Source organism: Ambystoma mexicanum, chromosome 11 (genome assembly GCF_040938575.1).
Source record: "Ambystoma mexicanum isolate Mex_15411 chromosome 11, UKY_AmexF1_1, whole genome shotgun sequence".
In the NCBI taxonomy this organism is placed as follows: domain Eukaryota; kingdom Metazoa; phylum Chordata; class Amphibia; order Caudata; family Ambystomatidae; genus Ambystoma; species Ambystoma mexicanum.
This window is the reverse complement of record NC_090934.1, coordinates 1059944069-1059971453: the sequence shown is the minus strand read 5'-3', so window position 1 is coordinate 1059971453 and position 27385 is coordinate 1059944069. Positions and strand designations below refer to the sequence as shown.

The 27385-nt window shown below is 44.6% G+C and overlaps 1 protein-coding gene across 1 annotated transcript in view; it reads right to left on the bottom strand.

The window, feature by feature from the left end:
- Window positions 1-27385, bottom strand: part of RHCG (Rh family C glycoprotein) — a 265077-nt gene that overhangs the window by 96325 nt on the left and 141367 nt on the right. The window contains exon 3 of the mRNA XM_069624306.1: window positions 18539-18689. Coding sequence (XP_069480407.1) covers window positions 18539-18689 — 151 coding nt within the window. The remainder of the gene's footprint in view (window positions 1-18538; window positions 18690-27385) is intronic.

The window sequence follows — 27385 nt, the reverse complement described above, 5'->3', positions numbered from 1 at the left end:
AATTATACATAGGCTTTAGAACTAAATGTACGCCAGCTATGATGTCATCCTACATGGCAAATAGTAAAAACGTATTGAAAGGAAGGCTTGCTTAAGGGAACATATATACCTAAACTTTATGTAGGTGTTTGTAATGAAATGGACTGCTCTCCATCAGGTAAGCAAGCCTTGAACTACCTCTTACTACGTATAATACAGATTAATAGCAGAATAACAGCAACGGACTGTCCCCTGCAACAATGTAGGGTACACTGCTTCATAGGCACTCATGATTGGTTGGCACTCTCCCCTAACCTTGAACATTTGGCTCGTTTGTAGCACGTGAGAAAAACAAAACCGGGGTGCGGGGAAAAACATCAGACCACTGCCCACTTTGGTCAATTAGCCTACAATCTCTTATCAGTTAGGCCCTAAGCCAAGGCTTCTTCTTTATAGTTGACCTTGCTGACTGTTCTCTTCCTTGGGAGTTCCAAGTGAGTGTAGGTACATCACTACCTTCAGGTAGAGCTTAATGCATAGGCCTTGTTTTCGAATCTTGCACCACGTGTGAGCAGACCATGATTTTATCCATTTCGACCTTTTATTTAGTGCTATTTAACTCAATTAAGCTGAGTGCTATTACTCCTCATGGCCTCTGGACTTGGTTGGCCTGTCTGCTCACGGCATTCTTAATTGTCCAATACTTGGCATTTGCAAACGTTTTCTCCTTCATCTAATCTAAGAGAAATATGGCCTATGTATGCAGCTAATCGTCTTTGACTTCCCTTGTGCCTTTAAGTTGCCTCTTGATGTAGATCCCAAGCTAAACAGATATTCCTTGTTCTTTCCAAAAAGCTGTTTTCCAGCACCTGTGAGCTCTGCAGTTCTAGTCTCTCCGTTCCAGGCTTCTTAGCTCCCCTTTATATGAAGCGGATGTCCATCTTTCCATCATGGTCGCTTTACCTGCGTTATATGTTCTCCTGCTGCAACCTTCTTTCTGCGTATATACATTTGCTGATTCTTTCCTTACTTTTCTTCTTAGTGTGTATTATTTCTTCGTATTTACATACAAGTTTCTCTTGTGTCTTCAGTTACATCTTCATTCTTTAAGTATTAGTAAATTGTGTGCACTAGTGTCTTCTCTTCATGACATCACTTCACTCTGGTCTGACTTCACTTAAAGCTCTTCACATAAGTGCGAGGGTACATTTGATACGGTTGTCTGAGTGCATAACATCTCTCATATCTTCAATGTGGTATTGCGACAATACCTGGCGTCACACATACTTCCTGCTTGCTGTTCCTTCAGTATGATAGAGGGGAGGGTGCGGGCGCTAAAGATGACGTGTACACATCTTTTCTTGTGATTAGCCAAAATAGCAATGCAGGACTAGGGTGAAGCTGGGAGCAGGGAAATGTGGCCCACTCCATGATGCCAGCCTCGGAAGGGGTATATGAAGGATGCCCCAGACTCCACAGTATATTGATTGCCTTGGGTTTCCCTCCCAGTGCTGTCATCATGAGCTTGGGCATCACACACACAAGCTACATCATGGGTGCAAGGCATGAATACCACCACTGTCCTAGCAGTCCATGGAGCCATCTCCATAGGCATCCACGCAGAGGCGTTGTGAGGATTGTCTTACAAGTGGGGCCTGAAGCTAATGTAGTTGGACCAATCGCAGTGACATTAACATCTGCAAATGCCCGCACAGCGCTGCTGAGTTGGCATTTACAAATTTTGGGTGGGCCTTGCCCGTTCAGGCCCTTCCCTGTCTACGCCTCTGCAGACACAATGTCTCCAAAAAAGGAAAGGATTGCAAAACACAGTAGAACATGATTGCAGTCCACCCTGCATTCCAGACACCTTGTGTGTCCCACTCTCAAGCATGGAACTCTCAGGGTCTCTGTGCTCTAATCAAATCAGCAGTCTCACTTAAAGTCACAGCAGTGTCATGAAATCAAAGATAATGGGCAGGTGTAGTGGGAATTCATTTAATTGGAAAGCTTTTAGATGAACTACAATTGTACATAGTTTCATTATTAAGTGCATTGGTGGACTTTCTGTGGAGATTGGCATCAGGAAGTGTTGAAACTCAGGGCAAGGAAGGGCCTTGAGGTGGGGATGGGCCTAGTAGAATAGATGTTCAGAGCAGTAAGGCCTTTGGGTGGGTTGCAGATGGGCCTCAAAGCAGAGCTGGGCTTTGGAATAGGCATAGCTTTGTGGAAGGCTGGTCCTTGAAGAAGGGGTGGACTTTATGGCAGGAATGCGATGCAGGGTGGCAATAGATCGCAGGTATGGATGGACCTTGACATGGAATGGGTCTTGAGTGGGCTTGGGACTCTGGTGTCGATGGACCTTGAGTGAGGTACTGGCAAAGGCCTAAGAAGAATGTTTGCTAGTGAAGGAGTAGCTCTCATATAGAATGTGATGTTGTCACAACTATCCAATTTGATCATAATCAGATAAATGTGATGTCATAATTAGTTGATGATATGGTTATTCTATTATGAACTGTACATTATATGTGTAATTCAAGTGAGCTGCTCCTAGATAAACCCTTCATCCACGCAGCGTGCAGAGGTGTTCCTAGGTTCCCCACTAAGACTGTCCTGCCCAAAATACCTACTCTGAACCTCACTCTGGAACTATTCACACCCACTGTTTACTTGGTTTCCACTGCTGCATGCTCCCTCTGGCTTCAGCTCCTACCAGTGTTCCACCATATCCTCATCCTATCCACTGCCTACTACCAGAGAAACCTGCAAACTCAAGGGGGCCCTAAGACATATTCTCACAATCACCTTCCCCAGACATCATCCAGTGGGAAACCATATTGAGGTGTCTCAATGGGCACACAATGTAGAGTTTCTGAGTTGCACACTGTGCCCTCTACCAATCTCCCTGCACTTACCTTCTCAAACTCTATGCTCAAAAACATTATATACATACCAACTAAACATCTCACACACAGCAATTGATTCACAGTACCTTTGAAGTTCTAGGATAACACCCCAACAGACATCAAACAGCAGAATGTGACACCTGTACAATCAACTTTCACCGCTCACTCCCAGACAATCAATCCAAGCACCACAGGCACTCAAGGATCCTGTCTGGACACAAATGCCTCTGTGCTTTCTTAAGAAGACATTTTGAAACAGACCTCTGGGCACTTCCAGTCTGCATGCCTCAACACAACTGCAAACCTATCTTGCATTTCCCCTTTCTTCCCACTCACCTAGACTGCTCCCTCAAGCACACAAAGGTCTGTCATAGTGCCTCGAGACCATCCAAAGGCAACTATGAATGGTATAAATCTCACTAGCATACATGTTATGCAGGATCGATACACAGCACAGCAGCCATTTAAATGACATTGTGGAGCTAAAGGTCTTCTCAGGTGATCAGTTAGAGTGGATGTGGGATGGTTATGGAATGCGGTTCAAAAAGGATCAACCGTTCCCATCACCTGCCAGTTTGTGCTTAGTGAACAGTGGACCTGGCAGGGTGTCAGACACCTGTGTGGTCTACTGATGCTCCTAAAGAGTGAGAATGCTGATGGAGCATTTGTGGTTATGTGGACTTTCTGTGGTCCTGTGGAGTGTGTATATGATGATGTGGAGTGTGTGTATGTTTGTGGGGGAGGGTGTAGAGTATTCCTGTTGCTCTGGTACATGGGCAGCGGAGTGTGTTATGTGTGCAGCTTGATAAGTGTTGGAATGTTGCTTCACAGAGCGCATTGTGGGTGCTCAATGTGGTTTGAGTGTCTTGCTGTGGCATTAGTTTGTTTTATCTTGCGTTATGGCACTGGGTGGATGTGTGTTTTATATACACGCACTGTATAGTTTGTAATGAGCCGTGTGACTTGTGTTATTCGTGTTAAAAGTGGTACATGCATTGTGTGCTAAGTGCAGTGTGTGTTTGGAGAAGTATTGGCTAGAAGCATTGTGTATTTTGTGCTTCGTATACTGTATGCAGTCTACGTTGAATATCATGTTCTCCCACCACGCAATTTACAGTGCCTCCCCCCAGTTTCTACCCAAACAAAAGAACTTAAAATATCTGCAACATACTGATCAACAATCATGATACTTGAAACATTTGCCACAATCACATCCTACCCTCAAAGCCAATGCTGGTTAACTTACATTTCCTATGCTGCACTGGCACTTGCTCTGCTGCTGGACACCCCCTCAAGGCGCTTCACCGGAACCCTTTTCCTGCAGGGCTCTCACCTGCCCTCAAGCGGGGTATTTCCAAGTGGCCCCCGATGCCTTTAGCCGGTTACGCGTTTTCCGGTGGTCTTCAGGTGCAGGCGAGGGTCCCACAGCTTCCTTGAGTCAGCGACAGGGAGTGCAGTTCAACGCAGGGCTTGCGCAGGCAGTGCTCATTCACCCATGTTACAATGAGCAATGAGCCTCACAGAAGGCACCAACTTGTTGGGGAGAAGCTGGACCCCCACCAGGGCAGTGGGGGGCCAGCAGCCATACCCTCATCATCTATGGGAGACCCCAACACCTCCCATATGGCCCCCAGAAATTCAACAGAGACCCCAGCAGGCAGCCACATGTTCCAAACTGCGTTTATTTCTGGGCAGCAAAAAAAGAAAAAAACACGCAGAGCATCATGCACATCGAGAGTTCAGGCGCCGTCTCCCCCGGGGCTGGCTTGCAAGCCAGCTTTGTAATCACACTGCAAGCTGACCTCACAGAATTGTATCAGCTCCCAGAAACCTATCTCCTCCTGCTTTTGGCTGCTAAGTGATAGGTTACCTATGTAGCCCTTATAGAGGGCCTGACAATTGAATGTTAGCCTTTTGCGTCAGTGGGTTGGTTTAGCTGTGCCAGCCCCCCATTACCTAATTCTAACTTGTTGCATTATGACTTTGTTCCCATAACTTTTTAGCTGAAGCAAGCAGTTCGCACCTGAGCTCTGAGCGCTGATTGGCTGGGCTGAGCCATTCTTGTTACAATTATGTTTCAAATGTTGTGCGAGTCTTTGCGAAAATGTCTTTCTTTCCCAGAAAGAAAAGAAAAAAACACACTGGGTTGCCGTGGTTTATTCGCATTTGTGTAGAATTAAAAATGTTTGTCTACAGAAAGCAATCTTATCTTGAATGCGCGACCTTGGCTGCTCGTGGGTTTTGCGAGGAGCATTGCTGAAGGCTTCTGCAGCCAGTGTTCAGTGAGAGAAATGAACTTGGCTGTAATTTTCCTGAAACATGGCTTTACACTGTGCAATTAGACCATGTTAATTCATATAGGCATTTGCAAGCCTTTAAACAGGGATTTTTGTGTTTTTAGATTCTGATATTGCAGCATTGATTCTAATGTAGCATGGAAGTTGCACTGTTGGTGAAGTGGTTGTGTTTCAGCATATTTGTCACCCATGGGTGCGCTGGGGCCTGGTTCAAATGATAAGTGCGCTCCTTGTTCTTCCTGCTGTTCTTCTGTATATGCGCCTGGGGTGAGGGGGCATGGGTTTGATCTCGATTTTCCATCTTCAATGTAGTTACATTGCATGCATAGCTCAAATTTGAAACACAGAAGAGTAGCACATCAATCACTATTGTTCCCCAGATACCATAAAATTGTGGGTCATTCCTTACACTGTGTTATTACATGCCACAGTGGAAAGTTGTCCCACACAGTGAAAATGCACACAAAATAGAAACAATATCCTGGAGCTACTACACACATGCACACCCAGACAGACAAGCAGACACACACACACACGCACGCATGCACACACACCCACGCACCCACACGTGCGTGAATGATCAAATTGTCAGGCATGTCCTTCCATTCCAAGAATGCAACCATGAAAATATTGCTTTAAGAGGCAATGGTTCAATAAAAGATGCTATCTAAATCACAGAGCAGATAAATGTTGTGGATTGATATGATATATGATATGATAAGTCATTTATAACGTGTCTGTACACAAGTGTTTCTAGGCGTGACAAAACAAGGAAGTAGAGACAAAGGGAGGACAAAACAAACAATCTTACTAGGCCTTGTGCCATTCGGATCCTGCAAGTGCAGGGGGAAGGGAGAGGAGAAGTGCCAGGGGGAGGGAAAGGGAGAGTGCAATAAGCAAAGCTCAAGTAAGTTCCACCAGGGTGGCAGGTTCTAAGTAAGTGCAAGGAGGCAGGGGACTGTAGGGTTGCAGATACAGTCCCTACTGTCCGGTACACCCGGAGGCAGTGCATGGGGCTACTGATTGTGAAGGAGCCTGGTCCCCATAAGGTTCAGAGGGAGGCCAGGTAAACAGTTTGCGCAGCAGACAAGAACATCAGCTGGGAAGAGAGAGAGACAAAGCAGAAGCAAAAAGGAAGGTCTTGAGTTGCTTCCGGAACCTGAGGTGGTCATGCTCAAGTTTGAGAGAGGCAGGGAGGATGTTACAGAGGGAGGCAGCACCAAGGAGAGAGACCTAACCCTCACTCTCAGCCTGGAGAAGCATCTGACCCTCAGAGAGTTTAAGGTGGATGAGCGGAGGGCTGGGGAAGGAAAGCCCTTAGGAAGAGAGAGTTGGATGTTGTGTGGTCCCCTGCCCGAGAAAGCCTTGTTGACAATGGGCCTCATTACGAGGTAGGTGGTAAGGGATTACCGGAACCGGTAAGGACACCGGTGCCGGTAATCACTTACCACCCATTCCAAGGTTCCTTATTGGGTCCCTTCCTTAGCGCCTGGTTTTACCAGACATTATGGAAGGGACCCGTTAAGGGACTTCAGAGCTAATAACGGTACCGCAAATTGCGGAACCGTTATTAGCTCCATCCCCATTCCCATTGAGCCCTATGGGGGCTCGAATGGGAATGGGGAATGTTTCCCGGAATGGGACTTACTGGGTCCTCCAAGGTTGGAATGACCCGGTAAGTCCCTATTTCGAGAACCCGGACCTGGAGTGCGGTAAGGGGGTAGCTATTAACACCATGGCTACCTCCTACCTCGTAATGAGGCCCAATGTCTTGAACTTGATCCTTGCAGCCACCAGGAGTCAGTGGAGAGATTTCAGGGCATGAGAGATATGATCCCTTATGCTTGAGGCCAAATACAAGTCTTGCAGTCCTGTTCTGGATTAGTTGCAGAGGGCCGAAGAGTAGAGGCTGGCAGATTTAAAAAGAAGCTGTTGCAGTAGTCCAGCCTAGAGAGAACCAGTGCTCCGGAGACAGTGAGCTTCTGGAGGAAGTGGGAAAAGGAATCATACCTCTGAGGGGTGCAGCTGGTAGTGAGACTTCTTAGAGAGTCCGTGATCTAAGGAGAATATGAGAGGGTGGAGTCGAAGATGACACCAAGGTTTTTTGCCTCGCAGGAAGGCACAAGTAGAGGGCCGAAGGAGGGTGGCCAGGGTGAAAGAGGGAAAGCAGGTTCAGGGGTCGCAATGAGAAGGAGCTCAGTCTTACTGGCGTTCAGACAGAGATCACTAGAGGCACACAATTCCTGAATCATGGATAGACAAAGAGGAGAGAAGGCTGAGATGAGCCTGAAGGAGAGCTGAGTGTCATTCACATAACACTGAAAGTTAAGAGAGAAGGTAGAAATGAGATGGGCCAGAGGTGCCAAGTAAAGGTTGAGAGGTTAGAGCCCTGGGGAACACTACATGTAAAGAGAGAGGTGGTGGAAAGTACCCCAGTTGAACCTGGGAAGGTCGATCGGAGAGGAAGGAGATCAACCAGGATAGGCCCAGATCCATGATGCCCAGGTTTGTCATGGAGACGATTGATCAGGATGGTGTGGTTGACCATGTCGAAAGCAGAGGAAAGATCAAGGAGGATGAGGATAGAAGAAAGGCCAGTGTCGAGATTTGAGAGCAGATCTTCACAGGTGTTCAGGAGAGCCGTTTCTATGCTACTGGCTGTTCTAAAGCCAGACTGATGGTCATAGAGACAACAAATAGTTTTGGTATGGAGTGTTATCTGGGAGATGGGTAGCTTTTCCAGGAGTTTGCCCAGGAAAGGAGTGATGGAGATCGGACGGTAGTTTGCCGGAGACAAAAGATCGGTAGAAGGCTTCTTCAGGAGGGGGTGCCCAAAGGAGTGCTTTAGGGGGAGGGGAACATTCAGATGCCAAAAGAGTGATTTCAGAAATCAGCCAAGGCTGGAGCGAGTGTGTTGATGTGGTCCTTGATTGTTCTGGAGGATCAGGGGAGCACCTGCTTAGATGATACTTTCACATATCGGACTTGTCTAGAAACATTGTCAGGAATGAACACAGGGAAAGAGGAAAATGGAGGAGGAGAGGGAGAGGTGGCCGGAGAGGGAATGAGAGTGGTAGGGGGAGAGGAAGAGGGGAGAGAGGCCAGGATGTCCTGAGTTTTAGTGGTGAAGTGAGAAGCCAGTGCCGTTCAGAGGGCCTGGGAGGGAACAGGAGAGGTGGAGACTGCAGCAGAATTGGCCAGCTCCTTGCAGATTTTGAAGAGTTCGGCTGTGTTGTTAGAGGCCGCAGAGATGGGTGCTCGGATGTAGGCTCTCTTCTTGGACAGGACAGAGAGTCTGTATTGCCTTTGGAGCAGGCAACAAGCCAGTTTGTCAGAGGATGAGCCTGATGCCCTCCGCTTCCTCTTGTCCACCCTGCACTTGCGTTTAAGGGGGGAGAGATCAGAGTCATTCCAAGAGTTGCACTTGGAGAAGGGCTTCAAATGGATCCTCATAACAGGGGCAAGGACATCAAGAATCTTAGTGATAGAGAGATGCAGGATAGAGAGGGCTGTGTCAGAGTGTAAATCAGCTGCAGGCGTAGCAGGAGGCAAGAAATTAGCAGCAAAAGCCTCCACTGATACACGCTTCATGGGCCAGATGGCAGAAAAGGTGAGTGGCAGTGCTTCATCTGCAGGACAGAGAGCATCAGGTGGGAAGAGAGAACAAAGTGGTCGGTCCAAGAGAGAGGAGTGGTGAGAGGGTTTGAGAGGGGGATGTCAGAGTAGATGAGAACATCCAGGTTGTGACCGGCAGAGTGTATTGCACCAGAGGGTAGAATACAGAGAGTTGCAGAGATTGGGAAAGAGCCCCGAAGAGGGGTTAGAAGCATCCAGATGGATGTTGAGGTCTCCAAGGAGAAGGTGAGAGGTAGAGGCAAGGAGAGAGGAGGAGAGGTCGGTCCACTCAGAGAGGAAGAGGGCAACCTGCCCAGGTGCCTGTAAATTGTGCCCACAGTCAGAGAGCGGCCAGGAGAGATAGAGAGCCTTCAGACCAGGCATTGAAAGGAGGAGTAGGCCTGCGTAGGAATGACATAATCAGGGATCCACTCTCGAAAGATCAGAGCTACTCCACCTCCGGGACAGTTGGTTCTGGGTGCAGAGAGGATTTTGTAACCATCAGGGAGGAGAGTGTCAAAACTCGTGACAATGGTGGCTGTGAACTGTGTCTCTGTGAGACCGAGGACATGCAGATCAAGTTCTTTGAGGAGTCGGCAGATGTCGGAGGAGTGTTTGACAGCAGAGCCAGAGTTGAGAGTAGCGATGTGGAGCAGATTGCCACATTTTAAAGACTTCCGTGGAGGGGTACAGGCAAGAGGTATGCCCTGCGGAAGTGGTAGATTGGCCTGAGAGTGGGCAGAGGAGGAAGAAGAAGTTGGCAGAGTAGACAGAGAGGATGTAGACAGTGCCGGAGAGGTATCAGAGGAAGTAGACAGACCTGATGAAGAGGGTGCCAGAGAGGTGGCAGAGGAAGTAGCTAACTAATTGGCCTGGAGCAGACCTGTTTTGAATAGGATTTATGTTTTTTATAAATGCTTTGTGGGGTGCGGAGGAGAATAACAACCTTGACACTGGGTTGTATCAAACAATGTATAGACAGCAGGTGACCACAACTTTGTGGAACACTCCCGTCCCCTGCACACCCTAGTGTTGTAATAACAACCAAAACTCACGTGTTTTTATAAATTAAAGAATAAAATGTATAAGGGAAATTTTTGTATCAAAACATTTTCTAAAGAATTGTGTGTAAATATATTATTTGCACCATATATTCTAATGATCAACATCACTCCTTGATTTGATTCAACAGTTGGTATTCTAACATAACATTTCACTTTTCAGGTAAACATTTGCATTCTGTAGATCACCATATAACAAGTATCAGTTCTTTGCTCCTAGATATACATGATCTCATTGTTTTTAAATGTGATGCGCTTTACACGTTTCGGGGAAACAAAACCCCTTCTTCAGAAGATGTTTACCAGTGTTTTCCTTCCTCAATGTATCTAAAGAAATAATAAATAATAAATAAATATTCTTAATAATATTTACATTAATTCATGTTTCTCTGTCATGTCTGTGTCATTGCAAACATATCATCACCTGGATGTGCCATTCCTTAGTTCTATTTTATGGTTTTGATAATTCCTTGTGTCATCATCTTGTATCATATATGGCCAATCCTAAAGGAAACAAAACAGACTGCATTCAGTCCCAACCGGTAGTAACTCAGTCATCAAAGTATCTAATTAGGGATAACCAATCATTCTGCTAATTACCTGTATATACAGATTTAAAAGTCCTTAATTCGATAACGCCAGGGCTTTTATGTCCATGTATGGTAAAGGGAGTATATAAAAAATCCATCAACCTGGACTGGTCACTCCAGATTCGTTCACCTGTAGGTAAAAATAGGGTTCACAATAGCTCACCCAACTCAACTGAACAATGTGGTGATTTTTTGTATATTGACAAATTTCTTTCAAAGTTAACTATTCTTACCATGTATTCATGGTGATTCAACGGTTGATGACTATAAATCTATTTTCTGAATTCCATCACGCATGTTTGTACAAAAAATATTTTTAAAAATGTTTTGATACAAAAATTGCCTTTATAAATTTAATTCGAGTTTTGGTTGTTATTACAACACTAGGGTGTGCAGGGGACGGGAGTGTTCCACAAAGTTGTGGTCACCTGCTCTCTATACATTGTTTGATACAACCCAGTGTCAAGGTTGTTAGGTGGCGGAGGAAGTAGACAGAGAGGGTGGAGAGGGTGCCAGAGAGGTGGCAGAGGAGCATTTTTATTATATTCTTTATTTTATTTGTATTTATTTTTTTTATTAAATGATTTCGTTTTATTACAAAACTTTTCATTTATTTTCTCAAGATTGATACTTTCTCTAATAAAGTCCATCCATCATCCTCTTGAGTTCTGGTCTTTTTGTTTGTCAATAGAACATTTTATACATATATATATATATATATATATATATGGCTTATATTCTTTATTATATTATTTAACCACACTAACAATGGGAGTCATGGGTAATACACGTCAATTTACAATAACTGCAATAACAACAAAACAATAAATGTTGAAGCACAAAGGTAAAAAAAAAAAAATCAATGTACCCAGCAGCATGGAAATAAAGGCACTCTTAAAGGAAACATTCGACATCTCTCTTCCCAACTTGCACATTTACACTAACAACTACAAAATGTCTGCCGTTTAAGCACACACCATGGTGCTCTCTTTCTGCATAACGGGGCTGATTTACACCCCCTCCTCTGCATACTACATGCAAAGCTCTGCCAGCAGCCGAAATAGGTGCACGGGGAGCGTTTCATCTGGACGCTCTGTTCTTCTGGGTGGGTCTGCAAACGTATGGACCTGAAAATATCTGAAGGCCGGTATATACAGTGTGGTGCAGCTACACACTGCCGCACAATATTTTCTCACCTTTTTGCGTTGGGTTAATTACCTGCGCATCCCTCCTTCTTGTCCAGGTTCACAGCCCTTTGCAAGAGGTTTGCATCCTTAGACAGGAACAAACCGTGCATCCTAAAAATGCAGTTTCATTTCTTTTGAAGTCCTCGGCTGTACTAATGTGACCCCTCAGAGTGGCTGTCGTTCCAGTAAACATTTGATTTTATTTATCTGCCAAACTAATCAAAAGAGGATCTCTTGGGATTGTTCTTCCAACACTGATTTGTATTTCTTCCTAAGGTGAGTGGGGAGTTTGTGTATTCCCAGGGCAGTCGCCAGGTTTCTCTAGTCCTTTTTTGCTGTTGTGGGCCTTCAGTTTCTCCCCCTCGCAGGTGCTCACGCCATCAGGCAAAGGAGGGTGAGTGGCTGGAATAACTGAATGGCACCTGTTGCATAGCACCCCTCCTGGGAACATGGAAGCTCCCAGGATGTTGTACTAGGTCACGTGGCAGTAGTCACGTGACCAACTTAATAAAAGTTCCGAGCCGCTTCCGGCTCGGCAGTCTTACCATCAAGAGGCTGCGGTGTTGTTCTTGTCGCACCATGCTGGTGCCACACCGCATAAACTGGGCCCAAGGACGGGGCCCAGCACGAGGATGGTGCCCCTGCTGGGCAACGCCGCCCCTGGGTGATCCCACAGCCATGTGACCATGGCCACTGGTGCGACCCCAGCCTGGGCTGTCGTGTGCTGGGTGCCCCCAGCCACGTGAGGGCCTCCAGTGAACTGGAGCGCGTGGGTTGACCCCCACGGCATCATCTGCAGCGTGAGCGCCACACCAAGGAACCCCGTCGGGTGCTCTCGACATGAGTATGGGGCCTGCACGGTGACCCGGAGCAGGCCCCCAACAGCACCCTTCACAGGATGAGCAGGGGATCATAGATTTGGAAGGTCTAGGACTTTCTCCTACTAGATACGATGCCAGTCAGAGCTGGCTCTGTGGATTTGTGATGCCATGTGGAGCAAAAGCTCTGCATGCCGCTTAATTTGCATATGCATTGACAGCACCTAGGGGGCATCATCACCGAAAAATGACATCATGATCTCAGTGAGCACCATCAGTCGTTTATGCTCAGAGGGGATCATGGGAAGTTGCATTACACCAGCAGTGGGATAAGATACAAACTACGATGTGTCTCATTAAAATAGAAACTTTTATTAGCATTATGGATGGCTCAACACTGTTGACTAATACATCATGATTGGTTGTTTTAATAGCATAAAATGTCAACTAAATCACTAGTTTGGCTGCCAATGTTCGTAGATAAGGTACTGCGAGGTAAAAATATTTGCCCAGGATCACATTCTTTACTTAAATGTTGAAACCAAGAGTTGATCACAGTCTAATGTTGATAATTGACCACATATGTTATCAGCGCTAGTTGATAGAACTGTGTATTATTGTTTGGGTTCCGATGCTTAAAATAATACTCTGCTTCATTGAGATTGCTTGAAAAGAATGAAAATCACAAAATAAATCAACTTGACAAATATAAAATCTTTATAAAAACATGTTTAGCAAACAAAAAGAGTAGAAGTGTAGTTTTAGTTATCTCATCCTGAGAGACAGACTACATGTACTACAATTCAAAATAACATAGGCCTGAAAACTCTCACCTGGGTGCACCAGGGTTTTGCAACTGTACTTTCATGTCTAAAATGCATACAGCAAATGAAACTGTCATACTGTAACCAGCTTCTAGACAGTGTTTGAAGGTACACTAAAAAGACATATCTTCTTGTGGATTTCAAACTAGCAAACATAAGGGAAATATACTAGACAGTTTAAAGGGGGTGGCTTTTCTGTGATTCAGTTTGACTTGAGAGAAGGTACAGTTTTTGGTAGATAACCGAAGGTTTGAGGGGCGCTATCAGATTCAAATCTCTGATCACCAAAGATTCACACGTGGTGGGGGTGTTAGTGTCAACACAGGCCCATCAGTGGTACATTCTTGTTGTGTGGGACACTGATGTGTATGGCTGGCATGACGATGGAGATCGTGGACTGGGTAAGGCTGCTATTAGCACAACGCCCGGTCAGTAACACAGGCCGCCATGCCATGCACCAGTCCAAGAGCTAACCTCTCCCATACGGGCGTACCCCGGGTTTGAACACCACTGTCTAAAGGAGATGGCACAGAGTAAAAAGTTCTCAGAAGAACGATTATACATACTTACATACAGTTTACTGAGCGTTACATGCTCTGTACAATTCTTCGGCAGAATAGCCGGCTTCCACTGAGTGGCTTTTTCGCAAGCAACACCACTTGCTCTGCAGTAGCTTTAAATTATAGGACAATGCTGTTTTATTGGGTGCCTTTCAGTACTGTGAATTAATTGAAGGGAGTAGCACGTTATCATCTAACGATTGCAGCCTGTAGTATAATTTAGTGTGTTTTGGAGTACAGCGCCACTGCATATGATCACATTATTGCTGTAATATGGTACACATATAGCCAACATATGCTGCCAGTGTAACATATGGATATGCAAATGAAGACAGGTTGCAAATTTAAAAACACCAGCATTTTGTTTTCTTTTTCTTTTCTCACTTGAAATGCCTCATTCACAGGAGACCACATTAGCTATTTAATTGACTAGCTTAATTAACAAATACTAACACTAATTCTAACTGAATAACATTATAATGTGCTCTCCATGTAGATAAAAGAGGCTGGAAAGACTTGTTCTGAGATTCAGTTTAAACGTGAAATTCGCTGATTTTTTTTTCCTGGCTGTGCTGGGATGTGAAGGACGGAAAAGCAGCAGGAAACAGAAAAAGAAACAGTTATTACAGGATGAAGTTTCCATTGTTTATGAAACAGGGGTGACAACCTAATACACTTTCTGTTAATATGATTGGAGGGAAGTAGATCTGAAGACAGGCTACGTAAGCCTAGGGGATGTAACAGAGATTTTTTGGAGAAGCTCTGACAGAATTGAAGGGAAAAGACATTTGGCGGAGCTGCAGGGAGGTCGCATTTGCTGGGCTGTTGTGAGGAGCCGGACTGCTGCCCTTCAGAGACTGGATATTTTGGTCTCACTTGGCACAGGCTGGAAAAATGTGTGTTTCTACCGTGCCCTTCAAATTGCAAGCTTACGAGGGCGGCCCTGGGTCATTTCTCGGAGGCGGCTAGCCAAGGGATTTCGTGTGCCAGAGAGCTACAGATAACTGGTAATTATCACGTAAAATTGAGGGAATGCCGCGTCGATGACGCTTTTCTTTTTCAGGTAGGATAGATAGCGATAGGGAATCACTGTGTTTAACTGCCACATTATGATGTTGCAATCCAAATGCTGTCATATTTATGTAACTTTCGTTTTTATTGTTGCAAATGTAAAGTGAAATTCGTTGTATTATTGCATTTGTTTCTCTTCTGTTTATTTCAGAAAGAACTGTTTCACCAGAATGGTAATGTATTATTTTGAAATGAAACTATTATAACACACAGCCTGTGCAAGGGTGTTTTTGCTTCTGTTTTTTCTTTGGTGCATCTAAATAATATCCAACAGGGAAGGGAATGATATTTAAATAATACCTGTGCCAGGTTTTCTATACAGATGAAGCAATGTCATTAGCAATTATAAATAGCTGTGTGCGTGTTTCCACTCAGTGTATGTGTGTGTGTGGCTTCTGAGTGGAATATAATACAATAGTTCCAGCTGAGCGTACATGAATCAGCAGAGAGAGGCCTCTGGAAACATAATCTCACTAATGTAAATAAATTAGCGATAATACCACAGGGGTCTGTGAATGCTATTTGTGAAAATTGTGGTACCCGTGAATGGAGGTCTGAGGCCTCTAGTGATCACACGAACAGTCTAAGCAAAAAGAAGGGGGTTTGTATGTTGGGGCCACAAATAGAACAGAAAATTATGCTCACCAAAATACCCCCAACAAAATGCATACCAACAAAATGTATTTGTGTACTGAAATAATGCATAGCCACTATACCACTATGAAGCCAAACCCAATCTAAATGCAAGGAGTAGCCAGTGCTAAATTACCTTTATTTTTGGCGGTAAGAAGATACCGCCAGGCTCCAAATCTACACAAAGTACCCTACAAGCCATTAAGTAGTTAAAAGAGTAGAGGTATTATTTTGTAGACAGGCACAGGCCAACATATTTAAAGTAAAAGTGGTAAATCGTGAAATATTGTGCTTTAAAAACATTACGAGTTTGGACGTAGTCATGCCTGTAATACAAACAGGCTACCTCCAATCTTGCAAAAAAAATCTGGCACCCGCGCATGGGCAATTACCGGGTCATGCCGAGTTTGGCAGACCCGGTAATTGGTGATTCGCGGGCGCCGATAATCAGGGACTCCCCATCCCCATTCGGCCCTATGGGCCGAATGCGAATGGGGAGGGTGGTAGCACCGGTAGCGTTCAGACCTGGTGGCTGCAAGAGCACCCGCGAGCAGAACTCGTAGTATGGCGGTACAGTAGCAACGGTGATGTTAGCGATAGTGGCGCCATTGTTGCCTTACCGCCATACTTGTAATGAGGCTGAACAGCGCGCATGTATACACATTCTCTGTCCGCTGTTTCCAGCCATTCGAAACCCTTCCCTGGGTGGCAGCATTATTTTTTATGTGCGGAGGCACCAGGGAGCCTCTCCAACAATCCTAGCTCCTATACAATTGTATATCTAGATGTTTCCCAAAACCAATCCTGCCCCTGGATAGGTTTTTCACTATTGGCACGTAGTATGACGGCAGGGCTCAAGTCGAGGGTACACGCGGGGGGACGGAGTCCACCCACTTTATTAAGAGGGTGGACTCAGCCCCCCCAGCTAAAATGAGAACATTGAATATCCTCTTAGAATTTATGAATTAAAGCCGGCTACGGGAGATTTGTAGGTCGGACACTTCACCACTGTACTATATAACTTGAGGAAAAATAACACAACTAAAGGTGAAATGTCCCAGACCCAGGGAAAACATTTGCATAGGTTGTAGGAGTTTAAAATGTGCACACCTTTTAAAGTTTTCAAAAACACAATTAGAAGAAAATATCCTCTCGTGGTTTTGTGTGTGTGGATTTTTGAAAGACAAATGCCATTTGTCTTGTTAAATTTGGGTGAATGTAATGAAATGTGCATATTTCACCTTGATATGTTAATTTCTGGTGACGTCGCATCCCATTGCGCTTGTTGATGAGGCTCCCACACTTTAATTTTTAGGACTCGACCCCTGGTATGATGTCATTCTGATGAATAATGAAGTATAAGTATTGTATTTTTTATGAAGATCACTGAGAGACGGAGCATATGTCCATTGATGTTCGTTTTAACCTCCCTGTTTTAGATAATTGTTAATAAAACAGTAACCTGCCATCTTCTTCAGTTTGTCTGGTTATTTGGACTCAGAATTATTCTGTGTAATCCCATCCTACTAAATGCACGTTCCAAGGGCAATAGGCTCAAACGTTTGAGATTTGTGCTGCAAACTTGGTCCCTAGTCCCCCTCCAACTTCCAAATTTCACTTGGTGTCCTCTTGGCTCCCCCCACCTCTAGCCTGATGGCATTTGCATGTTTTAGATCTGTATATGGCCTTTTTCTGCATTTCATTTTCTGATAACCTGGTGTATAACCACGGATATCTCTCACATTGAGAAAAAAAAAGATGGTGACTGTTTCATTTATAAACACCCTAAACACCCGGATACTCAATGTATCCTGGCAGATATAGCTATTTATTTTTAAGAAGGGGGCCCACCATTCTCCGTCAAATAATAAGAAAAGTACTGGTCGGAATAACCTCAAACCACTAAAGGATAGCAATTCAAAGCTTCGTGCCCAAGTTGCTTCAAACCTGGTCCATATGTGTCCGGCGATTTTGGCTGTGCGGTCATTCAAAAATTGACCTTTTTTGTCTATGGGAAAATCAATGAGGACTATGCCAAAAGTGCTTTTTTTGTTTTGTTAATTATGATTTTTTTTTTAGAATCTTTCCCAAACTTTGCAATCTCAGGGGGCCCAGACGTACAAAATTGTCTGCAAACGTTTGGTCAATATATGAGGCAAAAGTTATTTGTGATTTGTTTTTTCGATTTCCTATATAACTCTGACTAATCTTAACTATCGGGGACGGTATCAAATACAAATGAAAGAAACATACAAACATACATAGATACATAGACACCTTCGTATAGGAACTCTCACACATGCATACAACAAACCGTATCTGGAAAATGACAAACAGACATCGGTGGGACTACCGCCTGCCACTGCTGTGGCTCCAGACCTTGACCACCCCCGCAGTTACGGACCCCTCAATGAACTGCAACTGATTCCTATCACCTTGAAAATGACCCAAACACGTGTTTCTGCCAAACTTCAGCTAAGGACAGTAGGGCACTGTCCTAATCAAACCCTATAAAACGCAACAGGGAAATGCCATAACCACCAAATCAAGAGCACTGTCCGCCCTTCTAGTGCTCTTATTTACCCCACATTTAAAAATATGTTCTACTTCCAAAGATTATTAATCCATTCTTAAAGGTTTTATATATATAACAGTGCTACTCACATTGGTTAATTTATGGAAACAAAGCAAAAAGACATGCAAGTTATGGTCTAGGGAAAAAAACGAAAACGGTAACACAAGACGTCACAACTACTGAGAGGGTAAGAGATGAAGTGGTATTTCGATAGAAATAGAGGATACTGACAAAATAGTAGCTTCCTGGGATCTCATGTTTACCATAACATGTTGGCGCTATTTCATTTACGGGTGACTTACCTTTCTAGATATCATGGTTAGTTTGCTCCACTTGTGGCCTTCGCCAGTGAGACAAAGTCAAGCAGTCAGTTACAATATAAGGACTGAAATACATATTGCCAAGCAAAAAAGCAATCTTACGTGAAGCTTGGTCAAGATGACCCACTCGTTCACTGAGAAGAGCGTAACTTGAAACAACGTCATGATCATCAGCTGGACCGGACTAATTTTGCCGAGCAGCGCTCCGAAGGCAATGGCCACGGATCCAACACAGAAGTCTGCATTGATGAGGCTGAAACGAAACAAAGAGAGAGGTCCCTACTGTAAAATGCATAGCGCAATGTTCATGTGTCCTTTTGTCGTTATTAATATTAAATAAAGCTTCTTATACTAAAAACAATGCGATCCGAGAAATATGTGATATATTCCAATCAGCTCAACTTTTTTGCGGCAAGCAATTGATTCAATGCGTGGCACTCGTTACTTCAGGCAACGTAAATATGTATAAACATGCCAAATCTACCACAATGCGCAAATTTGCTAGAGAAGTATCGCCTCGATTGCCAGTCTCTGTGGATATTGCATAATCACCACAGCACCCATATTCAAATACTTTCTTTCTCACACATCTGCCTTTTCAACTCAGGCACCCAGCTGATGACCTCTTTTCCTCTGAATCGCTCAGCCAAAATGTCCTAGGTAAGCGCTTCCTTCACATTCCCTGTACATTCCCTGCTCTGGCCCGCTTGTCTGAATGTTCCGCGTTTCCTGTCCCACACTACCCCCATGCTCAAGTGGCTTATTCTCATGTTGCTATCTTGCCCTGGGCGCCGCCCAATGTATGTGTGAGTGTGTGCGTGTGTGCATGTGTGTGTGCGTGTGTGCATGTGTGTGTGCGTGGGAGTATGGGATTTATAAAGAGCAAACCTAGATGGAAAGCAATGGATCACTGTACCACGTGGATGCACCCAGGGATTACAAGTAGGGTGCAGGTAGAGCAGCCGAGCTGGGATTGGTAGGAGAGCCAAAGAAGGGGGGGAACTTCACCAGGAGAGAATTGGGTTGAGTGGAGCGATCAGCGATTGACAGGATTTTCTTTGAAGATCTCTCCAATCTCTTTAATGTTTTTGTCGGGGTGGCCTGGCCAGGTCAAAAGTGAAGTGCTGCCTTCCACATAGGAAGTCCGAAGCCCGCAACTGCCCGACTTATCCTTTCGTCCTTCCAAGGTTGATAAATTGAGTAATATTAAATCATCTAATAATAACATCTATCATTGAAGTGTGAGGAATGGGGCATGAACACAAATTATTACCATTATCTAAGTGTTTCTGACCGAAACACCAGGCCTCTAAAAAAAAAAAAAAAGAAATCCTTTGTAAGGTCCTGCTAATGGTGAATGTATACAGCCAAATTTACTATCTTTATTAAAGTTGGCAACAACTTTTATTGCCTTGCTTACAAGGTGTTAGAATCGGCATGAAATGATAATAAATAATAATAATAAAAAGAATATTAGAACAATAGACCATGGAGAAGGGGGCTTTACCTGTCAATTACAGTTTTGGAATCAAATTAAAGGGGCAAGGGACTTTAACAAAGTCAGCCAGCACAGCCCTTCTCGCCAGGGGGTTGATGTCTATTAGCATCCCGGGCATGTGAGCAGCAGTGCGGATGGTCTTTTTTTTAAAGTGAAATCAGCTTTGCACAGACTGTGCTGAAGATGACACCAGGGGCAGACAAAAGGAGTCCCTTTTCTATGTCCAGGATTGAGGGTGGAGAGTGACTGGCTCAGTAAGGAAGAAGATGGCCTGTGTGCATGTAGCTGGCAGGGCAGTGGTTGTTGTGTGTAGAGAGGTGAGGGGGGAACCAGAAGAAGTAGGGTGTGCCAGAACTAGCGGGACAGGGCGTAGACACATATATTTGTGGACTGCCTGCATTCCTGGCCAGTTGATATGCTGACGCCTCTCCCACGGGTGCTAATATAAAATAAAGACACTTGTATAAAGGTTCCTTAAAAATGCCAGAAGAAACTATAAAAAGAATATGATTTTTGAAGCCTACATTTGGCTTTAGCAGCCGACCCACATATCCACTGCACGGTAACCTCAAACATTTTAAACCAATATCTTACTCATGGTGGAAAATGTGATGTGGACTGAGCAGGTGATGGGAGGCATTACCTGAATACAGACGCCTTTAGAAGCTGCACTCAAAGGTAAGCAAAGCTCTCCAGGAAACGGGCGTTGCACTTTAAATGTTGCTTTGCGTTCTCACGCACGGCGCGGCCTGCATTCCACGGGGCTTACACGTACAGCGTGTTTCTTCGGGCAGAGAAGGTTCCGGTTGAATTGTTCGTTTACTCAGTAGACGCAAATGGCCTAATATTTCATGATGCGTGACAGGAAAATCTTTCTAGGTGTGAGCGCGAAAAGAGTGCAAGAGTGAGTAGGTGTTTGATCCGTCGGGCAGGCTTCTCAAACAGGGGTTGTGTGGATTTGCCTTAACAATGCACCATAACTAACTGCACGAAGTCATGTCCAGAGCATTGCTTCTAACTAAAGAACACGTATTTTCATGGCTCGCCCAAAGCCAGTGAAAGCTACAGCTGAGTGAGGCGGGCAACATGTTACAGGCGGTGCTCCATAGGACCACAGTCGCAATATATTTAGCTTTTAGAGTGTGGGATAATAGAAATGTGTAATAATGTCATTTAGCCTCAACAGGGTGCCACAATAGAAATGTATAAGGATGTCATTTAACTTCAAGAGGTTGTCATAACAGACATGTATAATTATGTCATTTAGCTTCAAGAGGGTGGCATAACAGACATGCATAATGATGTCATTTAGCTTCAATAGGGTGGCATAATATAAATCCATAATGATGTCATTTAGCTTCAAGAGGGTGACATAACAGACATGTATTATGTCATTTAGCTTCAAGAGGGTGGCATAACAGACATGCATAATGATGTCATTTAGCTTCAATAGGGTGGCATAATATAAATCCATAATGATGTCATTTAGCTTCAAGAAGGTGACATAACAGACATGTATTATGTCATTTAGCTTCAAGAGGGTGGCATAACAGACATGCATAATGATGTCATTTAGCTTCAATAGGGTGGCATAATATAAATCCATAATGATGTCATTTAGCTTCAAGAGGGTGGCATAACAGACATGCATAATGATGTCATTTAGCTTCAATAGGGTGGCATAATATAAATCCATAATGATGTCATTTAGCTTCAAGAGGGTGACATAACAGACATGTATTATGTCATTTAGCTTCAAGAGGGTGGCATAACAGACATGCATAATGATGTCATTTAGCTTCAATAGGGTGGCATAATATAAATCCATAATGATGTCATTTAGCTTCAAGAGGGTGGCATAACAGACATGCATAATGATGTCATTTAGCTTCAATAGGGTGGCATAATATAAATCCATAATGATGTCATTTAGCCTCAAGAAGGTGGCATAAGTAATGGCAAAAAGTAACATCTTCTCAAACTCCTATCGCTGTGGCAAAACAATATAGGGTGGAATAATAGAAATGTATAATCATGCCATTTTGCTTGCAGAGGGTGGCATAACAGAAATGCATAGTGATGTAATGTAGCTTCAAGAGGGTGACATAACATAAATGCATAACGATGTCATTTAGCTTCAAGAGGGTAGCATACCAGAAATGCATAATGATGTCATTTAGCGTCAATTGGGTAGCATCATAGAAATGCATAATGATGTCATTTAGCTTCAAGAGGGTGGCATAACAGAAATGCATAGTGATGTAATTTAGCATCAAGAGGGTGGCATAACAGAAATGCATAATGATGTCATTTAGCTTCAAGAGGGTGGCATAACAGAACTGTATAATGCTGTCTTTTAGCTTCAAGTGGGTAGCATCATAGAAATGCATAATGATGTCATTTAGCTTCAAGAGGGTGGCATAATAGAAATGTACAATGATGTGGTGGAACTTGATCTTGGGTGATAACAAATGTGCACAACCATGAATGGTTGCACACAGGTGTATTTGGTAATATTAAGGACGCTATACAAGACCACTTACAAAACAATTCAAGTTGACACTGAGTGGTATATACTCAGCTTCTCTCCAAACTAATTAAGTTTAAAGTGATATCTATATCACTTACTCATGCACCCCATCCACTTATGGTGGTAACAGCCCATGCTCAGGCCGTTAATGTGGCTCCAGGGCCATTGCAGCCCAGTAGACAAGGGGCTAGCTATTAACACTGTGGCCTGTTACCCGATATGCTAAATGCCTTCTTTCCCTTCTCCAATTAAATGGCAGCCATCTGCGGAGTGAGATGGACAGGCAGCAGAGCCGTTTATTTGGAGCCAGGGGCCCGGTGGGCCAGGTTGCAGAGTTTATGGGCATAGGCAGGGGGGCTCTGGCCTATACCGCGGTCCTCTGCACCCTGAGCCTCTTCTGTGTGGTAACCAATTTTATTTGCAAATGTTCTCACAGGAAAAGTGTTGGGCTTGCTGAAAATGTGTAATATGGGGACACTTTCAACATTATTTCCAGGGCCTTTTTTTGGTTCCCAGTCCACCACTGGGCATAGAGAGTAGGGCGGAAGGCACAGTGTCCAGTTTGGGAAGGTCGTTGTAAGGTGTGGTGTAGGCCTTGTGAACAAGTCTAAGCAGCGCAGTAAGGAGTTGGGAGGGGCCTGTAGGGGGAGGCAGATGGAGGCTTAACAGCACATGGATGTCTAGACTCTCAGTATCCAAGCAAATATCATGATGTAAGGATGGATAAGGGCAACTGTGAGGTCACCACCTGTGCGCTAAAACAACATTACAAGAATAGGACTTTTTTCTGTGCCTATCAGAGTGCAGATGTCACTGGACATTATCATACAATGTAGTAAAAGGCCAGATGTATGTTTGTCTGATGCAGTCCTGCACAGTAGAGAGTGGCTGCTTCGCCTGTTATCACCGCTAGAGGGAGCTATTGCCTTAGGATAACATGAATTACAATCAATTACAAAGAGACTGGTTGCTTCACCTGTTGTCACCACTAGAGGGAGCTATTGCCTTAGGATTACATGAATTACAATCAATTACAATCAAAGAGACTGGTCGCTTTGCCTGTTGTCACCGCTAGAGGGAGCTGTTGCATTAGGATAACATGAATTACAATCAAGTACAATTAGTGAGCCTGCCAGCTTCCCCTGTTGTTATGCTAGAGGGAGCTGTTGCCTTAGGATAACGTAAATTACAATCCATTACAACCAAATATACCACATAATATATGAACACTCTGAAAATGTCTCTCCTCAGCACTTTGGCCCTAGTACACAGGCTTTCACACCAGTCACATTATATAAAGCTAAAGAGGAGTTTTGTGATATCAGGGAGTAAACAACATAGGGGGAATCATGTATGACCATCCCAGAACTCCGAGGTCGATTCATGCCACCAGATTCTGCAGCGAGTTGATTTTTTCTTCGTCCGTCATTGTGGCACCGAATTACATCTTCATGTGAATTGCTTTTCAGACTTGCCCTTTTTTTTTAGTGCTGGCATCCCAAATATTTATTTGAAATAAAACAACAAATGTAAATGATAGCTGAAATAATGCCTGGGAGCAGAACATGTGCCACTGCAACTCATTTCAGCAATAGCACCTAAGCACTCAGAGGAGCTGAAAAGCAACTGCTGGTATTTGGAGGTCTAACCCCCACGTTTCATTTATTTGTAATGTGTACTGTTTTTATGGTTCGCTAGACATCCCCCACGCCTGTTGTCTATGCATATAAATTAAAACTGTTTAAACTTCAAAATGTCTTCATCCCATTACCCTCTAAGTCCCATGGCTATTAATGACCATGCAAGGCCCTCTGGGATACGTCTCACAGGCATCCTCACCCGCTTGTTTGCAGGCCTGACGGGTGACATCATTTAAAAGAATGGCCTGGAGTGTCATCAGTGTCTTGATAACAGACAGACGCTGAGACCCCCCTGTGACTGCTCGTAAACTCCCTGGCACACGTTCCACTTCCATGGATGCAAAGTAGCTAAAAGTGAATACATACATATGAAAAGAATAATTATGGGTATCTGCCTGAGATTGGGCAATGGGGAGCCTGAGCTGCCATTAATGAATCGAGTGAGATCCACCCCTATCACACAGGTGCACAGTCAAGGAGACCTGTTTGACCAAAGCCTCCATAATTATCTGTGCAAAAAAGTTGCAGCAGTGATTATAACTGGGTATTTTCATCTCAGGAAAATCAGGGGTGTATGCCTCCTTGTGTTGTCTACCAGCCTAGAATCCCCACTCCACACTTCTGTGGGGGGTGTAGTGTTGTCTACCAACCTAGAATCCCCACACCACACTTCTGTGGGGGGCGTATGCCTCCTTGTGTTGTCTACCAGCCTAGAATCCCCACTCCACACTTCTGTGGGGGGTTTATGCCTCCTTGTGTTGTCTACCAGCCTAGAATCCCCACTCCACACTTCTGTGGGGGGTTTATGCCTCCTTGTGTTGTCTACCAACCTAGAATCCCCACTCCACACTTCTGTGGGGGGTTTATGCCTCCTCGTGTTGTCTACCGGCCTAGAATCCCCACTCCACACTTCTGTGGGGGGTGTATGCCTCCTCGTGTTGTCTACCAGCCTAGAATCCCCACACCACACTTCTGTGGGGGTGTATGCCTCCTTTTGTTGTCTAACAGCCTCGTATCCCCACTCCACAGTTCTGTGCGGGGGGGGGGAGCCTCCTTTTGTTGTCTACCAGCCTAGAATCCCCACTCCACACTTCTGTGGGGGGTGTATGCCTCCTTTTGTTGTCTACCAGCCTAGAATCCCCACTCCACACTTCTGTGGGGGGTGTATGCCTCCCTGTGTTGTCTACCAACCTAGAATCCCCACTCCACACTTCTGTGGGGCCACAGTTGGACTGTGGAATTGTACTCAGGAAGTACAGATGGTTGCGAAATCTGCTGCTGCAATGCTGCAATGATATGTGTGACCACTCTGAGTGATCTGACAAAGTCACTTCCCTGTGTCTGGGGATGGCGGGCTAGACCAGGGCTGGGTGCTGCCACTTGCCCTGTGATACTGGGCCCAGAGGAGGCACAACAGGAATTCTATGGACCACCCCGACTCTATACAAACTTAAGTCAGGAGAAGGTCATAAAAATACATAACTAGTCTCTGCCCATTTAAGGGGTTTCCTGGATGCGTCACTGCCTCATGCCCTTACTAGACGTGGCCTTTCTTGGAAGCTGCTGAGAGGAGGAAAGATATTAGACAGCCTTACAAGGACAATCGACTCTTGCAGTGTTAGGCTAAAGGTGCCTGAAATATATGATATGGTTTTTATAACACGCTTAATACCCAGAGGTTTCTACATGCCGACCCGGGGATCGAACCTGCATTGCTCCGTGTCCTCTTGCTTCCAAGGCAAGCACGTTGCCCCTGAGCTATCCTCCCGAGAAGCACTGCAGCTGCCTCTATCCTTCAGCAGAATATGCAAGTGTGATTCGCTCTGTGGCAAGCTAACTTGCGAATAGGAAAATCAAAATGGTGGGCAGGCTTTAAATCAGCTTGGTCCGATGCACGGTGTGCTGTATTGGAAACGAATCACAATCAGGTAAAGTTAACGATGCAGAGTGGTTACTCCAAGAACCTCTCGATTCCAAAGAGGGCCACAGGTGCCACACTTACAAACTGAATGGCCTGATGTGAGACAATAGGCTCCCTAAAAGGAAAGGGAGATTAGAGAGTAGTCTGGGCAACAGAAGTTGGTGAGCAAGTACAGGAGGTTGCAGGGGTTGGGGAAAGGCAGCAGGAGAGAACTGGCAGGAGAGAGGAGATGAAAAGAGGTGAAGGGTGAAGAATGGAGAGGAGGTTCAGAGTGAGGAAAGGAGGTGAAAAGAAGAGAGGAAGTGACAAAATTAGAGGAGGTGACTAGAGCAGAAAAGGTTGGGAAGAGCTCCAGAAAGGAGGTTGGAGGAGCACACAGGAGGAAGTAGAATCAGAAGGGGGGGAAAGGAGTAAGAGGACTTCTAGGGGAAACATGTATAGGAATGTCCCAAGGAGAAGGTTGAGAGGTGGCATTATGGAGTGGTCACACAGAGACGAAGGAGGCGGTCAGAGAAAAGGTAGAAAAGATAATGAAGTAATGAAGGTGTGGAGGAAAGTAAACCCCTGGGGAGGTTTAGAATGAAGGAGAACAATGAGGAGTGAGTGATGAGCAAGACTAAGGAAGATGCAAGAAGGGGAGGAAGCAACGTTTCTGGGAGAAACATCCAGGACGACAGGATAACGAATATCAAGCATGAGGTAAGAAGGATAGAGAGGAGGATAAGGAGACACTCAGGAGAGGAGGAGAGAGAACCTCTCCAAGGAGGCAAGGAAGTCACAGGGGGCTTGGAGAAAACTCCAAAGAGAGAAACAGAAAGAACCAAAAAGGAGGGGGGATTAGGTTGTAGAGGAGGTGAACCCCATGACTGCCAGAGATGAGCCCATGAAGAAGGGCAGAATGAGTGTCACTGTGCCACTCTGGGTGATAATGCCAGTTCTGGATGTTTGGTATGATCAAGGATGCATAACAATGTGGTCTCTGTTTTGGGCGTATTTTGAGATGCTTTATATGTTGTATAGAGGTTTTCCCTGTTCCAAAACCCCTAAAAAATCAATGTAAAAATGTTAATTGTTCACTTTACTTTTTTTAATACAGCTTGGCTGGAACATGTTCTCCTTCATTCTCCACCTATTGATCACAAAATGTAAAACTTCTATCTCGAAGTGTTAATGAGTGGGGTTTGCAGTCTGCCCCCATGTTCTCCTTCAATCTCCACCTATTGATCACAAAATGTAAAACTTCTATCTCGAAGTGTTAATGAGTGGGGTTTGCAGTCTGCCCCCATATTCTCCTTCAATCTCCACCTATTGATCACAAAATGTAAAACTTCTATCTCGAAGTGTTAATGAGTGGAGTCTG